This window comes from Pediculus humanus, genomic scaffold, assembly GCF_000006295.1.
Source record: "Pediculus humanus corporis 1103172107460 genomic scaffold, whole genome shotgun sequence".
Classification (NCBI taxonomy): Eukaryota; Metazoa; Arthropoda; class Insecta; order Psocodea; family Pediculidae; genus Pediculus; species Pediculus humanus.
Genome location: NW_002987080.1, coordinates 199,720 through 213,145, shown reverse-complemented (window position 1 = coordinate 213,145; position 13,426 = coordinate 199,720). Strand labels below are relative to the sequence as shown.

At 24.7% G+C, this 13,426-nt stretch overlaps 3 protein-coding genes across 3 annotated transcripts; 1 reads left to right on the top strand and 2 right to left on the bottom strand.

Moving 5' to 3' along the window:
• Window positions 1-2,765: 2,765 nt before the first annotated feature.
• On the bottom strand, window positions 2,766-6,014 carry Phum_PHUM115070 (Heterogeneous nuclear ribonucleoprotein 27C, putative; the record flags this gene model as incomplete). The annotated part of the gene is made up of 9 exons (XM_002424114.1): window positions 2,766-2,906; window positions 3,017-3,378; window positions 3,670-3,799; window positions 3,954-4,058; window positions 4,247-4,329; window positions 4,414-4,600; window positions 5,060-5,226; window positions 5,753-5,793; window positions 5,959-6,014. The coding sequence occupies 9 exons, from the start codon at window positions 6,012-6,014 to the stop codon at window positions 2,766-2,768; spliced, it is 1,272 nt and encodes a 423-aa protein (XP_002424159.1).
• Window positions 6,015-6,835: 821 nt separating this feature from the next.
• Phum_PHUM115060 (deoxyhypusine synthase, putative) lies at window positions 6,836-8,569 on the top strand (the record flags this gene model as incomplete). Its single annotated transcript, XM_002424113.1, has 2 exons — window positions 6,836-6,847; window positions 7,487-8,569. The coding sequence occupies 2 exons, from the start codon at window positions 6,836-6,838 to the stop codon at window positions 8,567-8,569; spliced, it is 1,095 nt and encodes a 364-aa protein (XP_002424158.1).
• An 80-nt stretch (window positions 8,570-8,649) lies between these two features.
• Window positions 8,650-12,622, bottom strand: Phum_PHUM115050 (Chondroitin sulfate synthase, putative; the record flags this gene model as incomplete). The annotated part of the gene is made up of 11 exons (XM_002424112.1): window positions 8,650-8,681; window positions 8,752-8,818; window positions 9,045-9,780; window positions 9,808-10,015; window positions 10,101-10,302; window positions 10,381-10,716; window positions 10,943-11,083; window positions 11,153-11,267; window positions 11,618-11,837; window positions 11,918-12,257; window positions 12,569-12,622. The coding sequence occupies 11 exons, from the start codon at window positions 12,620-12,622 to the stop codon at window positions 8,650-8,652; spliced, it is 2,451 nt and encodes an 816-aa protein (XP_002424157.1).
• Between the last annotated feature and the right edge of the window lie 804 nt (window positions 12,623-13,426).

The window sequence follows — 13,426 nt, the reverse complement described above, 5'->3', positions numbered from 1 at the left end:
TAAATAATTTACAATAACAAATCGTTCCGGTTTTCTTCTTTTTATCATCATCATTATTATTTTTTTCATAAATAATTTTTTCTACGGTAATTACAACAACGAACGAATTTACGAATATTTATATAAATATATATATATATACTAATTAAAAAAAGATGAAAACATGACCTCATGATTCTACACATATTGACGACGTATAATTGTAATTAATCAATTAATAAAAAACAAAAATTATTATTATTATTATTATTATTTAGATTTTGCTCATATGGAAAAATTTTCTTTTTTTTTCTTTACCACAAATATTAAAAAAAAAATATTTTTTGTAAGGAGAGATCGTGATCGTTATTAAAATTACAAAATAAAATTTAAATTTAAATTAAAAAGTAAAAAAAAGTTATTTAGGAAAAAAAACACGTTATTTACCCCTTTTCACACGTCTAATTATTATTATTATTTTTTTTTGCACGTGTTTTTTATATGTACTACTAGTAGTATTTATGTTTTAATTTGTTTACACTACCTACAAGTACTTTAAATAAAAAAAAAAAAAAATTTCCATTCAATAATAAATTTTTCCATTTTCCTTTTTTTCCTGTTGTTGTTTTTTTTTTTAAAATAATAATAATAATAATTCGAGAAAAAAAAATTACAAAAAAAAGAGAAAAAAAAGAGAAAAGAATGACCCACGTTTTACAATTAAAATCAATCAATTAATGATTATGATAATTAAAAAAAAAAAAAAAAAAAATTTAAATTTGTTTTGTTTAAAAGTAATAATTAAAAAAAAAATTAGGCCAATTTAATTTATATGTATGTATAGTTATTACATTTTTTTTTTTTTTTTTTTTTTTTTTAAATTCAAAGATGTCGAAATAATTAAAAAAATTTTTTTTTATATGGAAAAAAAAAAAATTAAATCTGATTATTATAAAAAGCATCATTATTATCATCCAAATAAAAATAAATAAATAAATAAATAATTGCATTAGTTTAATAAATTTTTTTTTTAATAATTACTCTCAAATATTTTCTTTTCCTTATTTTCAAATAATAATAATAATAATAAGTACTAAAACGATTCTATAATTTTGATTTTTTTCCCATCGATCGATCAATCAATCAATCAATCAATCACAAATTTAAATTTCGTGTAAAAAAAAAGGCAAAAATTAAAAAAAATTATAAAAATTTTCTTATTTATTTATGTATCCAATTGAAACATTTATTATTATTATTTTTATTTATTAATTTATTTATACATTATGTAATTATGCATTTTATATTCCTTATAACTTTTAGAATACTCGCTTAATTTAATAAATATTTTATTTATTTATATATATATATATATATATGCACGTATATATATATATTTTCTCTCTCTCTCTCTCATCAACTTAAGGCATTTTAAAAAAACCTAAATTAATTAAAACCTAAATTAATTAATTTTTTATTAAAGAGTTTATTGCCTATTTAGGTCGATTTTTTATATAACTCATCACTACACATATAATAAAATCATCCAACAAAAATAATAATAATATTATTAAACAAAATTAATTAATTAATTAATCAATGTACGAATCACACAACTTTTTTTTTTTGTTATTTAAATTAAAAAAAAAAAAAATAATAATCAATAATAATCATCATCATCCTAATTGGTATTAGTTGTCAAATTCTTAAAGTATTAAAAAAAAAATTAATTATTATTATTATTATTAATATTATATAAATAATTTATTTAATTTTTTTTTACACGAAATTTTTTTCTTTTTTTAAAATCTTAATATGTTAAGTTCGTGTGAACTCTTAATAACTCTCAAATTTTACATATTATTATTATTATTATTATTATTATTATTATTATTATTAAATACAAAAGGAAAAAAATTACACTTTGTTTAACCTAATTATTTTTAAGTTATATATGTATATATATACATATATATATATATATATTTTTTATATTATTATATTATTTTCTCAAGGCAAGCAAACAAATTTTTAAATTTTTAATGATTTCTGCTCACTCTCATCATTTGTTTCTATAATTTTTTTTTTTGCATTTCTAATACGCGCGTCATTCATTAATAGTATTATTATCATGTAGTTATTAATTTTTTAATTTAGCACTTTTTAAATAATTTTTTTTTATCAATAAATAAGATTTTAGTTTAAAAAACATTTAAAAAAAAAATATAACAATAATATTATAAAGGGATGGATGATAACCGAATATAATAAACCTCTGACAAATGAGCCTTAAGTAAAAAACATCATTTCATCGGATTTTCCTTCTTTTTTTTTTTTTTAAACGCCATTTTATGTTTGACAAAGTAATAATAATAATAATGGTAAAATATTTTAATTTTTATAAAATTATAATTCAAACCCATCACCCTCCCCCCCCCCCGAGCGTACTCGTTTCTTGATTATTATAAAAATTAAAAAGTTTAAATAAATCACTTACTATTTGGAGAGTCGGATTCACATCAGAATAAGAAAATGTAAATAAATATAAAATGTTTCAAAATAAAAGAAAAATAATAATAATAATAATAATAATAATAATAATAATCAGCCACGACATCTTTGAATTAATACAAACCTAGATTTTCTTTTTAATGTTACGTAAAATAAACAAGACAAATCACTGAAATGTGATCCCATTAATTTACTTTTTACAAAAAAAAAAAAAAAAAAAAAAAAAAAAAAAAAAAAAATGAATCCATGCAATCATTTATTTAAAACTGATAAAATCACGAGGTGGGCCATTCTTTGTAATCAAATGCTTTCTGACCTGGAACTGGTGGTGCATGGGAAGCATATCCTGGAGTTCCATTGCCACTAGCAGACGTAGTGTCATAGCTCCTGGTCGATCCTCCATAACTCGAAGAATCCTAAACAATGAGTTTTTTTTGCTTCAAACATTATAACCGAGTTTTTATATCTCGATTTTTATTATTTTTGAAAAAAAGTCGATTAAGAATAATTAAGTAAAATTATTTACCTGAGAGTATGCACCGTAGCTTCCGTAGCTGTAATCCGCAGTTTTTTGAGTGGGACCAGAACCTGGCGGAGCCGGGCCGCCGCTCCCAGGTCCGGCATTAGACGCAGCTCTAGTGTATATATCTCCTTGAGGTCCTCCTTGAGTGGGTCCCGGACCACCTTGACCCGGACCTCCCGAACTTTGGGGCATGTTCCAATTCCAACTACTAGAATAACCACTTTGAGGTCCTTGAGGAGGTCCGTAAGATCCATAGTTTTGCTGTGAAGCATAATTGGAACCCCACTGAGGAGGAGGTATTTGTTGATTTTGTGGGCCTGGGGGAGCTCCCCATTGTTGATAACCTCCGGAAGGAGTGCCATAACCTGCTAAGAAATTAAAATTGTAATTCCGAAAATATTGAAACCCAAAAAAAAAAAAAATATTTTTATAAAATTTAAAAAAAAAATACGCGTAAAAATTTTAAAACACTTTTAACTTTTTTAGTTGTTATACTTTAAAATAAAAATTGAAATTAAACATACCATTGACGGGTGGTCCATTCGGAGGACTAGGACCCCATTGCCCTGAAACGTTAAAAACAAAACAATTAACCACAAAATCAATCGATTAAAAACAATTAATCTTTATAGAATAATAATTATTTTTTTAAAAACCTGGATATCCTGTGGAAGCAGGTGGAGTTCCCCATCCTTGATAACTCTGCATCATATTACCAGGAGGAAGATGGCTCATACCTCCAATAGGTCCAGACATTTGACCATTGGGTCCCCCGATTCCCATTCCCTGAAATTTATCATTTCAAAGTACACAAATATAAAAACAAAAATGAAAAATGTCACGTAATGAAAAACTTTTCAAACTAAATCATTTGCCTTATGGCAACTTGTTTACAACAACAACATGATTATTAAAACGTGTAAAAAATATATAAACGTACTCCTCCTAATCCCATTTGAGGTCCGCCTTGAGGAGCACCCCAAGTATTTCCGCTATCATTCATTTTTCCTGATGCATCCCGAGGTTCCGCTTTTTTAATTTCAACCTTAAAAAAAAAAAAAAGGGTAAATAAAAAATTAGCACTTTAAAACCGCACAAAATCAATAAAAATCAGTAAAACCGTTTTAACTTACAACCGGAACATACATTTCATGATATCAAAATGAAAAATATTTATTTATGACGTAGGCAAATAATAAATAATAATAATAATAATAAGAATAAATAATTTACCTGCTTTCCATGTAGATTAACAAAGTGGTCGGCCACACAACGTTCGACAGCATCTTCATCTTCAAAAGACAAAAATCCAAATCCTATTTAAAAAAATAAAAATTTATAATTAATTTTAAAGTAAACAATAACAATAAATTTATTTACTTATTTTTTTTAAAACTTACCTCTAGATTTCTTTTTTTCTTGATCATACATTATTACAACTTCCATAACTTTTCCGTACCTCATAAAAAATTGTCTCAAATCCGTTTCTGTTACATTCGAAGGCAATCCTCCGAGAAAAACTTTAGGATAGCCATTATTTCTTTTTGGTTTTGATAATGTTCTAGGATTGCAAGGCTTCGGGTCAATCTGTAAAATGCAACAAGATCAAAATAAATACTAAAATTAATAACAAAAGACATTTTAAATTGGTAAAAATTTTGATCAAATTATTTTACTTATAACCTTCATAAATTTAAATATGCACACAAATTTCTAATATAATAATATTTGAATTTAAATATAAAATCTTAGTTAAAAGTTTATAAATATTTAAAATTTAATTGTTTAGCAAAATATTTAATTATTATAAATAACACAAAACAGAAGCCAGATTAAAGAATTTAAAAAAAAAAAAAAAAAAAAAAGAATGCTAACACATATTTTTATTATTAAAATTTAATTAATTATAAAATTAAATTAAAAAAAAAGATGCCAAAAAAAAAAAAAAAAAAAAATTGTGGAAATTATGATAAATAAAATTAACATTTACATCAAATATCGATAGTGTTTTTTGTACATTAATAAAATAAAGAAAATTAAACTTACTGTTCTTCCATCGAGAACATGGGGTCCATTTTGTAAAACAACACCAACATTGGTAGGATCTGCAAAAGTCACAAAACCAAATCCTCGCGATCGTCCAGACTCCGTATTTTTCATTACAACGCAATCAACAACATCTCCATAACGAGAAAAATATCTCTGAAGAGCCTCTGAAATTTTATATCATAATATAATTAATTAAAAACAAAAACTTTTAAAAATATTTATAAATAAATATGAATTAAAACCATTGTGCGATCACTACAACTTAAAAAAATATTGTCATTTCGAAACAACATCTTATTATATATATTTTGATTTAATTGATAAAATTTTATGACTTATTAGCTAATAAAAATATAAATTTTTTAGGGCATTTATTTTAAAATAAATTCAATAAATCATTAGAAATAATTCTGGTTTAATATATTACCAGCTTTGTTCATTCTTATAACAATATTCAACTCGCAAAAAATTTAATTATGGGACTATGTTTCGTTTAAATAAATTTAGATTAAATAATGTACTTGTACAAAGTTACAATAATTAGTACATTAAAAAAAAATTTCAAAATTATGTTTAAAATTATTAAAAAAATAATAAACACAAACTTTAAAATAGGTTTTCCGAATATAAATATGATAATAATTGCTGTTTATTTTATTAAATGATGTTTATAAATTTAAATAAATGTACCTTGTGTTGTCTCCCAACTGAGGCCTCCAACAAACAACTTTCTGAAAATATAAAAAACAATATAAATTAATTTTAATTTAATTTAAAATCAATACAATTAATTTAACAATGTTAATAAACGATATGGAACATCAATCAAATTTAATAATAAATTTTAATTTATTATCGAGTATTATTATTTCATAAAAATTGATTTCGACACTAACATTAATAAATTCATAACAAATTTATCAATGGCACAATGTTTGATTTGTACCATCATGTTTTAATGAATATTATGTATGTAATTAAAAGGTCACATAATATAACAGAATAATTTAAGAAAGTACATAAATTAAATAAGAAAAATAAGTAAATAACTTTACAAAAAAAAAAAGTATACAAAAAACGAAAGTTTTACACATTTGAAAACTTATAACTTTTTAAATAAAATGTTAAATGATGTTTCGGTAAAAAAAAAAAAAAAATAATAGTAATAATAATAATAATTACAATAAAGGAATAGTACGAATTTGAACTTGAAAGTATGCTTCATTCATTTAACAAAAAATTTTAAAGTTAGGTTTTCTGAGAGACTTTAAAACGAAAGGAATTGTGTACTAAACTGAGAAATTACTTAATTTTTAACAAGCATAATGAAAAAAAATCGATGGCGTTCTCGATCACGATGTTCCTACCCAAGCCGCATTTTCAACAATTCAAATGCGGTATATAATTAAAAATTTTATATTAAACATTAAAGCCATCATACGAAAATTATGTCCTCACCCTTTTTCATCTTCATCCATATCGACTTTCCCTCTCATAATATGGTTTTTTTCCAAAGAAAAAGTCGAGCACTAATGTTTTCCGTCTAAAAAGTTGTTGTTTCAAGATGGCCGACAGCTTAGCTTAGATCTCCTTCATACAACGCGGAAATGTAATAAAACACTAATTAAAGTTTTTAAATTTAAAAAAACACAATAAAAAGTTTTATTAATATTTAAAGTGTTAATAAAACTAACGTTAACCGTCAATTAATTAATGACAATATCTCAAATGTTTTCTTAATTATTTTATTTAGGATTTTAACATCGACTGTACATGAATACAAAGGTCAGAGTCGGTTCTGTTCTGAAGTACAAAACACTGTTTCCGCTTTTCAAAAAATCATATTTGCCGCTCTTTTTCAATATTCATTATAAAATCAATTAAATTTTAATTATTAAGTTTTCTGTAAATTATATAAATATAAAAAAAAATTTTTTTTTCTTTTTAATAATTTTTTAAATTTTAAAAAAGTTTGACTCATTTTTGTATTTACGTAGTCTTTTGACATTCCATCGGTAACTTTTTGGTTATGTTCCTGAATAGTCTACATATTAATTCATCAAAATAATAAATTTTCATAATTTTATAAAAAGAAAAAAAGGAAAACATGTCAGCCTCTCAATTATTGAAAAATCAAGGCTACATTAGTTAAATTAATTTTATAAAAAATGTCAAAACATTGCGTAATTTCGTAAAATTTTACCTTAATAATCTACCATTATTACCTGTGGCAAATTTTTTCAAAGCCTAAAAATTATAATTTATTAAACTTGAATTAAATTCTTTACAAGGTAAGATTTATTTAATACTGACATTGTTAAAACTTAAGTTAAAAAAGAAAAACAATAATTATCAAAATATTTTTTACCCCCTAATAACTTTTAGAAAATTTTATTAATTTTTATTAAATTGTTTCTATTTTAGGTATTTAAAATAATGAATGTTGAAAATGCCAAAACTGCAGTATTATTACCTAGTGAAAATCTTCCATCAGATTCACTTGTCATCGAGGGTTACGATTGGAATAAAGGAATAATTTATGAAGATATATTTAAAAAATATATAACAACTGGTTTTCAAGCGACAAATTTAGGTTTAGCAGTAGAAGAAGTTAATAAAATGCTTGAACATAAAAGGGAAAACTATGTTAGTGAAAATGATTTTGATGATGAATGGCCTTGCCCTAAATCAAATTGCACCATTTTTCTAGGATATACATCAAATATGATTTCATGTGGTTTAAGGGAAACTATAAAATTCTTAGTTCAACATAAGTTAGTCGATTGTATTGTGACCACAGCAGGTGGAGTTGAAGAAGATTTAATTAAATGTTTAGCTCCAACATATTTAGGAAATTTTAATTTAGATGGGAAAACATTAAGGGAAAAAGGAATTAATAGAATAGGAAATTTATTAGTTCCAAATAATAATTACTGTTTATTCGAAGATTGGATTTTACCAATATTTGACAAAATGGTTGAAGAACAAAAAGAAAAAAATATTATATGGTCTCCTTCTTCAATTATAGCCAGATTGGGAGAAGAAATAAACAATACAGACTCTGTCTATTATTGGGCAGCAAAAAATAAAATTCCAGTATTTTGTCCTGCTTTGACTGATGGCAGCATAGGGGATATGATGTTTTTTCATTCGTATAAAAATCCAGGTTTAGTCGTTGATATATTAAGTGATTTGAAAAAAATTAATTCCATATCTTTAAAATCAAAAAAAACAGGAATGTTAATTTTAGGTAGTGGTGTTGTTAAACATCACATTTGCAATGCCAATTTGATGAGGAATGGTGCTGATTATTCTGTTTTTATTAATACTAGTAATGAATTTGATGGTAGCGATAGTGGAGCCAGACCTGATGAAGCTATTTCCTGGGGTAAAATTAAAAAAAATGCTAATCCAGTTAAAGTGTATGCAGATGCGACAATTGTTTTCCCATTGCTTGTAGCTCAAACATTTGCTAAATTTCATCATGAAAAACAAATCCTAATTTAATAATAATAATGATAAAAAACCTAATGTTTCAAAAGTAAACTTTTTTTTTTTTTTTACTTTTATAACGTTTGTTCTTTTTATTATTGTTTACAGTTGTAATGTATCATAAAACCTAATAAATTAATTAACATTAATTAAAATCTCAAATCTTTGTTAAATTTTTTAAGGAAATTCTTAAAAACTAATCCTAAGAGTCTTGTGTATCATTCTTACAAAATTGTTATCGATGTTTAATGAAATGTCTTCTTTCTTATAAATTTTAAAAAAAAAAAAAAACCTTGCACCTTACTAAACTTTATTTACAATTTTTTTTTTTTTTAAATTCCTAATGTGATATTGATATGGTGCAGATATATATATAAACCTCTTTTAATTTTTTTTTTCAATACGTTAAGGATAATATTGTAAATTATAATAGAACTATTATAACATTTAGTTTAAAAAACTATAAAATATTGGCCTTCTTTTTTTTAACACCCTGTTCGAAATCAGTCGGATTATCATATAAATAATTTGCTAATTGATCAACGCTTCCGTAGGTATCTTTACGAGTACCCTTGCACATTTTTAATTGTAATTCTTCTAATTTTTCACTGCACTCGACTAGATGAAAAACGTGAACGAGAGTATGATCGACGGATCGAAATATCGATATGTTCGATGAAAACGTAACAAATTTATCGAAAACGTCGACGTCTTCCTTACCCCAACCTTTTATGGTCGTATTATAACCTCCGACCATTTTGAGATCTTTGCTGTACATGCTCGCTATACCGAATCCGAATTGTCTCCAGTATCCGGTATTCGAATTGATCAAATAATGATTTGGCGATTCTTTCACTTGTTCGCTATTGTACACGATCGTCGGATCGAATTCGCTGAACACGATGGGAAAATAAATTTGTCTTCCCTGTATTGTATTAAGTCTTATTCTCTCTAAAGTCGTTTCCTCAAATACCATGTCGACATCGATAAAAAATAAAATGTTAAATTCGTCATCTGGACATTGTCTTGCTCCTATTTCCAAAGCTGCGGCTCTCGCAAATTCATCATTTACGGATACAACTTTGACCATGGAGCTTTCGTAAATTTTCTTTAGCTTTTCCACGTATTCAATAATTTTCCCCTCGGAATTTTCTTTTTCGTTTTTAAATAAAATAATAAAAAGCGACGTCCATTTATCGTTTTTCAAACAAATTTCTTCGTAATTTCTGATAAATCTTAAAAATGTATTGTACCTTCCGGATAAAGGAAGAATAAAATTTATTATTTTCTTTTCCTTGATTGAAGGAATCCAACCTTGGAGATTGAAGAGGGTCGAATCGGAAAAATGATTCTTTATGTTATTTATTGAATTTTCCACGACTTCTTGTATGAATGTTTTCTTTGGAGAAAATTTATCACTTCCGATTTGATCCGTTATATCGATTTCACGTATTTCTAAACCTAAAAATTTTTAATTTTTTTTTTATATTAAACGATCTTTGCTCTAAAAGTAATAAATAAGGTTTTTAATGTGTAAAATAATTACCTGAAAATTGTCGTTGTAGGTATGCGTGCCTTCTTACAGGCACCGTCATTTTCCTTCCGCGATACTTTTTATATTTCAACAATAAATCTAAAATGAAATCGGCACCGTGAATGGGATCCATTCTCGCATAACCATAAAGTAAATCTTGATATTCAATGACTCTTCCTCTTTGACGGGAAAACTTATTAATTGTTTCCATAAACTAAAAACAAAATGGAGTATTTTTAACTACTTATTTCACATTTACGAAACGAGGCACAAAAGTAAAATATTATTTTACTTCGCGTATGACGTCTTCGATTCCCTCTTTATAAGCTCTTTCCATTCTTCTTCTGGGATTTAAATTATCAGCTGAATATAATGATCTTTGTATGAAATCCCAATGAAGAATTTCTTTTTCGGATTTAGGTTCAAATTTTTTTAAATTAGGCTCCAAACCGATATAATCGATGTCTTCCATCATTTTTTTATCCAATTCGTTTTTGTACAATATGGTTTTCAGTGCCGTCGATAATTCTTTTTCATATTCTTCATTTTTTTTAATTATTTCATAATTTTTTCTTATATCTCTCAAAAGTAAAACAATGTCGTGAATGGTTTCTTCAATTTTCAATTGCTTCAAAACAAAAATAATTAAATAATAATAATAAAAAATATCGTTGAAACAAATGCTATATGTGCAAAATATGGGAAAAACAATTTCTTACCGTTTACAAATCACTTCGAAAGCAAGAAAAAAAAAAGTAAAATAAAAATTTTTTATCGTATAAATTTATCACTCAACCCAGCGACATCTCATAAATCTTAATAAAAAAAATTTATTAAAGTATTTATGTACTTACCCTCATGTAACTGTGTACTCTGTACAAGTGTCTGTACTGTTTTACAGGGTGTAATGTTATTGCTCTATTTACTTCTTTTTGTTTGAGATTTCCTGTGAAAGCTTCATGACCGCTTGAATTATGATACAATATGGTTTGCATCTGAAAAATTTCCCTTTAGAAAACATCTCATAGTGACATCATATATAAGCAAACTACTTTGTTACATACCTCATAAGACCAAGTGCAAGAAACATCAGCAAATTTTCTAACACAACGCCCTAATTCCACATCTTCATGAGTTGTATATAAATTTTTTAAACAATGGCGTATGTGAGGTGCTACCCTGTAAAACAAAAAACAATAATAATTTTTTTAAAAGAAAATTCATTCGGGATTCAATTGACTATCAATGTAAAATTTTAAACAACACAACTTTTAAAATAAAATATATAAAGCAAAAAAAAGAAAAAAAAAAAAAAAAAGTAAAAATAATTTGTTTAAAAAAGTTATTACTTATTATTTTATAAAATAAAGTTGTTTTCTTCGAAACCTTCGGGGCTCTAACATTTTACATATATATATTTTCTGTTTAAAAAATTTCTTCGCTTTAAGATAAAAAATATATATATTAAATATTATTATGGGTATAAAATAAAAAAAAATTAATTAAAAATTTAAATTAAATTTAAAAACCTTTTAAGTGTTTCTCTACTTAATATAATTCCTGGTCCTCCCATACAAAAATTTTCATCATATTCCAAACTTAGCAAACCAAACTCTTCTTGATTACCTCTTCCAGCTTGACCAATAAAAAGCGGTTTCCTACTATCCATTGATCTTAAAAAAGTTTCCAGCTTGTCTGGCCTAATGTAAACATCATCATCAGCTCGTATAAACCACTCAAAACGATCACCTTTACAATAAAATTAATGTAATATTATTGAAGATGTATTAATAATGGATGAATAAGTAATGATAAGTTTAAATACTCACCATAATTTTCCCACATGTATCGAAGCATCATAAAACTCTTTTTTTGAGGAGGATAGCTATCATCTACGTTTTTTAATCGAACCAATGGTAAATCTTTTCTATGACTAGGAACAGTAGAAGTTTCCGAACTGAAAAATGCAATTTTTCCTGGAAGTTCTCTTCCCCATGTTTCAAAAACAGCAACTGCTCTGGATGATAAATACTTTTGAGCAGTCATTACTCCAACAAAGACCAGATTATCTTGATTCATTTGGTTTTTTAAATAAGATGAATTCATTTGTAATATTTCCATCGGATCCTCATTGTATTTCAATCCGAAAGCATTTCTAATGGACTTGACCTAAAATTACAATTTATCATTCAATTGTTTTTGCTATTTTATACACAAAGTACTTTTTTAAAAAAATAATTTAAATTTCAAAACATGCTGTGCTGTTTCTAAAAAAGTTTATATGCAACAAATAAAATAAGAAATAAAACATTTATATTTAATTTTTTTACCCCATAGGATGATGATATAAAACAGGTAGAATTTGTTAAAAACATTCCATTAAAAAATATATTTGATTCTGCTAAAAGACCCAAAAACAATCCAGTGATGGTTCCTAATATTAACTGACCCCAGTTTTTAATCTTTCTTCTAATTTTCACTTTTTTGCCATAGGTTTGACGATGTTTGGATTCAACTCCCATGTAACCCCTCATTTTGCCTGAAAAAAAAAAATATGTTATCAAATTAGTTATGCATTAATCAGTAAAAAAATTATTATTCGCTATAAATTTCATAATTACATTAAAATTATTAGTTAATTAAATAAAACTCATCAGTTTAATTATTTTAAACTTTGCAACAAAGCATTAGAAATAATTTTAAAATTAAACATATTTTATCAATGAATGTTTTATCTTTAATTAATTATAAAATTAAAAGAAAAAAGCAAGTTGTAAAATTAAGTTTTTTTTTTTTATATTACTTTTTATTACAATTAATAAAATATTAAAAAATTCTCTAAAGTTGTTTATTAGTTAAACAGATTATTCAGATAACTATATTCACTTTAATTGTTTAATAACTTTTATTTGGTTTACTTAAAATCATTTTATTTGAAGAAACAGATAGCGTTGAAACATTTTTTAATAACTTAATATATTTTTTAAAAATTACACCTTTTTAAAAAAAAAAAAAAGTAAACAATTGTAATGACAATTCGGGAAATATGAATTCTTACATTTTTTTTTTTTAATTAACGAAGTACCAAGTAAAAACTTTTTAAAATGTACATATTTATTCCGTTTAAATTAAAATACATTTAAGTTAAATTTACAATGCATATTTTAAACAAATAAAAAAATATATTTTAAATTAAATTAAATTAAATTGTTTTGCAAATTAACTTAGAAAAAACTAAAATGGCAACACCGGACGACAATTCCATAGACGTTCTTTATTAAAGTATTTTATATTTTTAAATTTAATACCGTTAAAAAAAAACCGGAAATGATTAATAC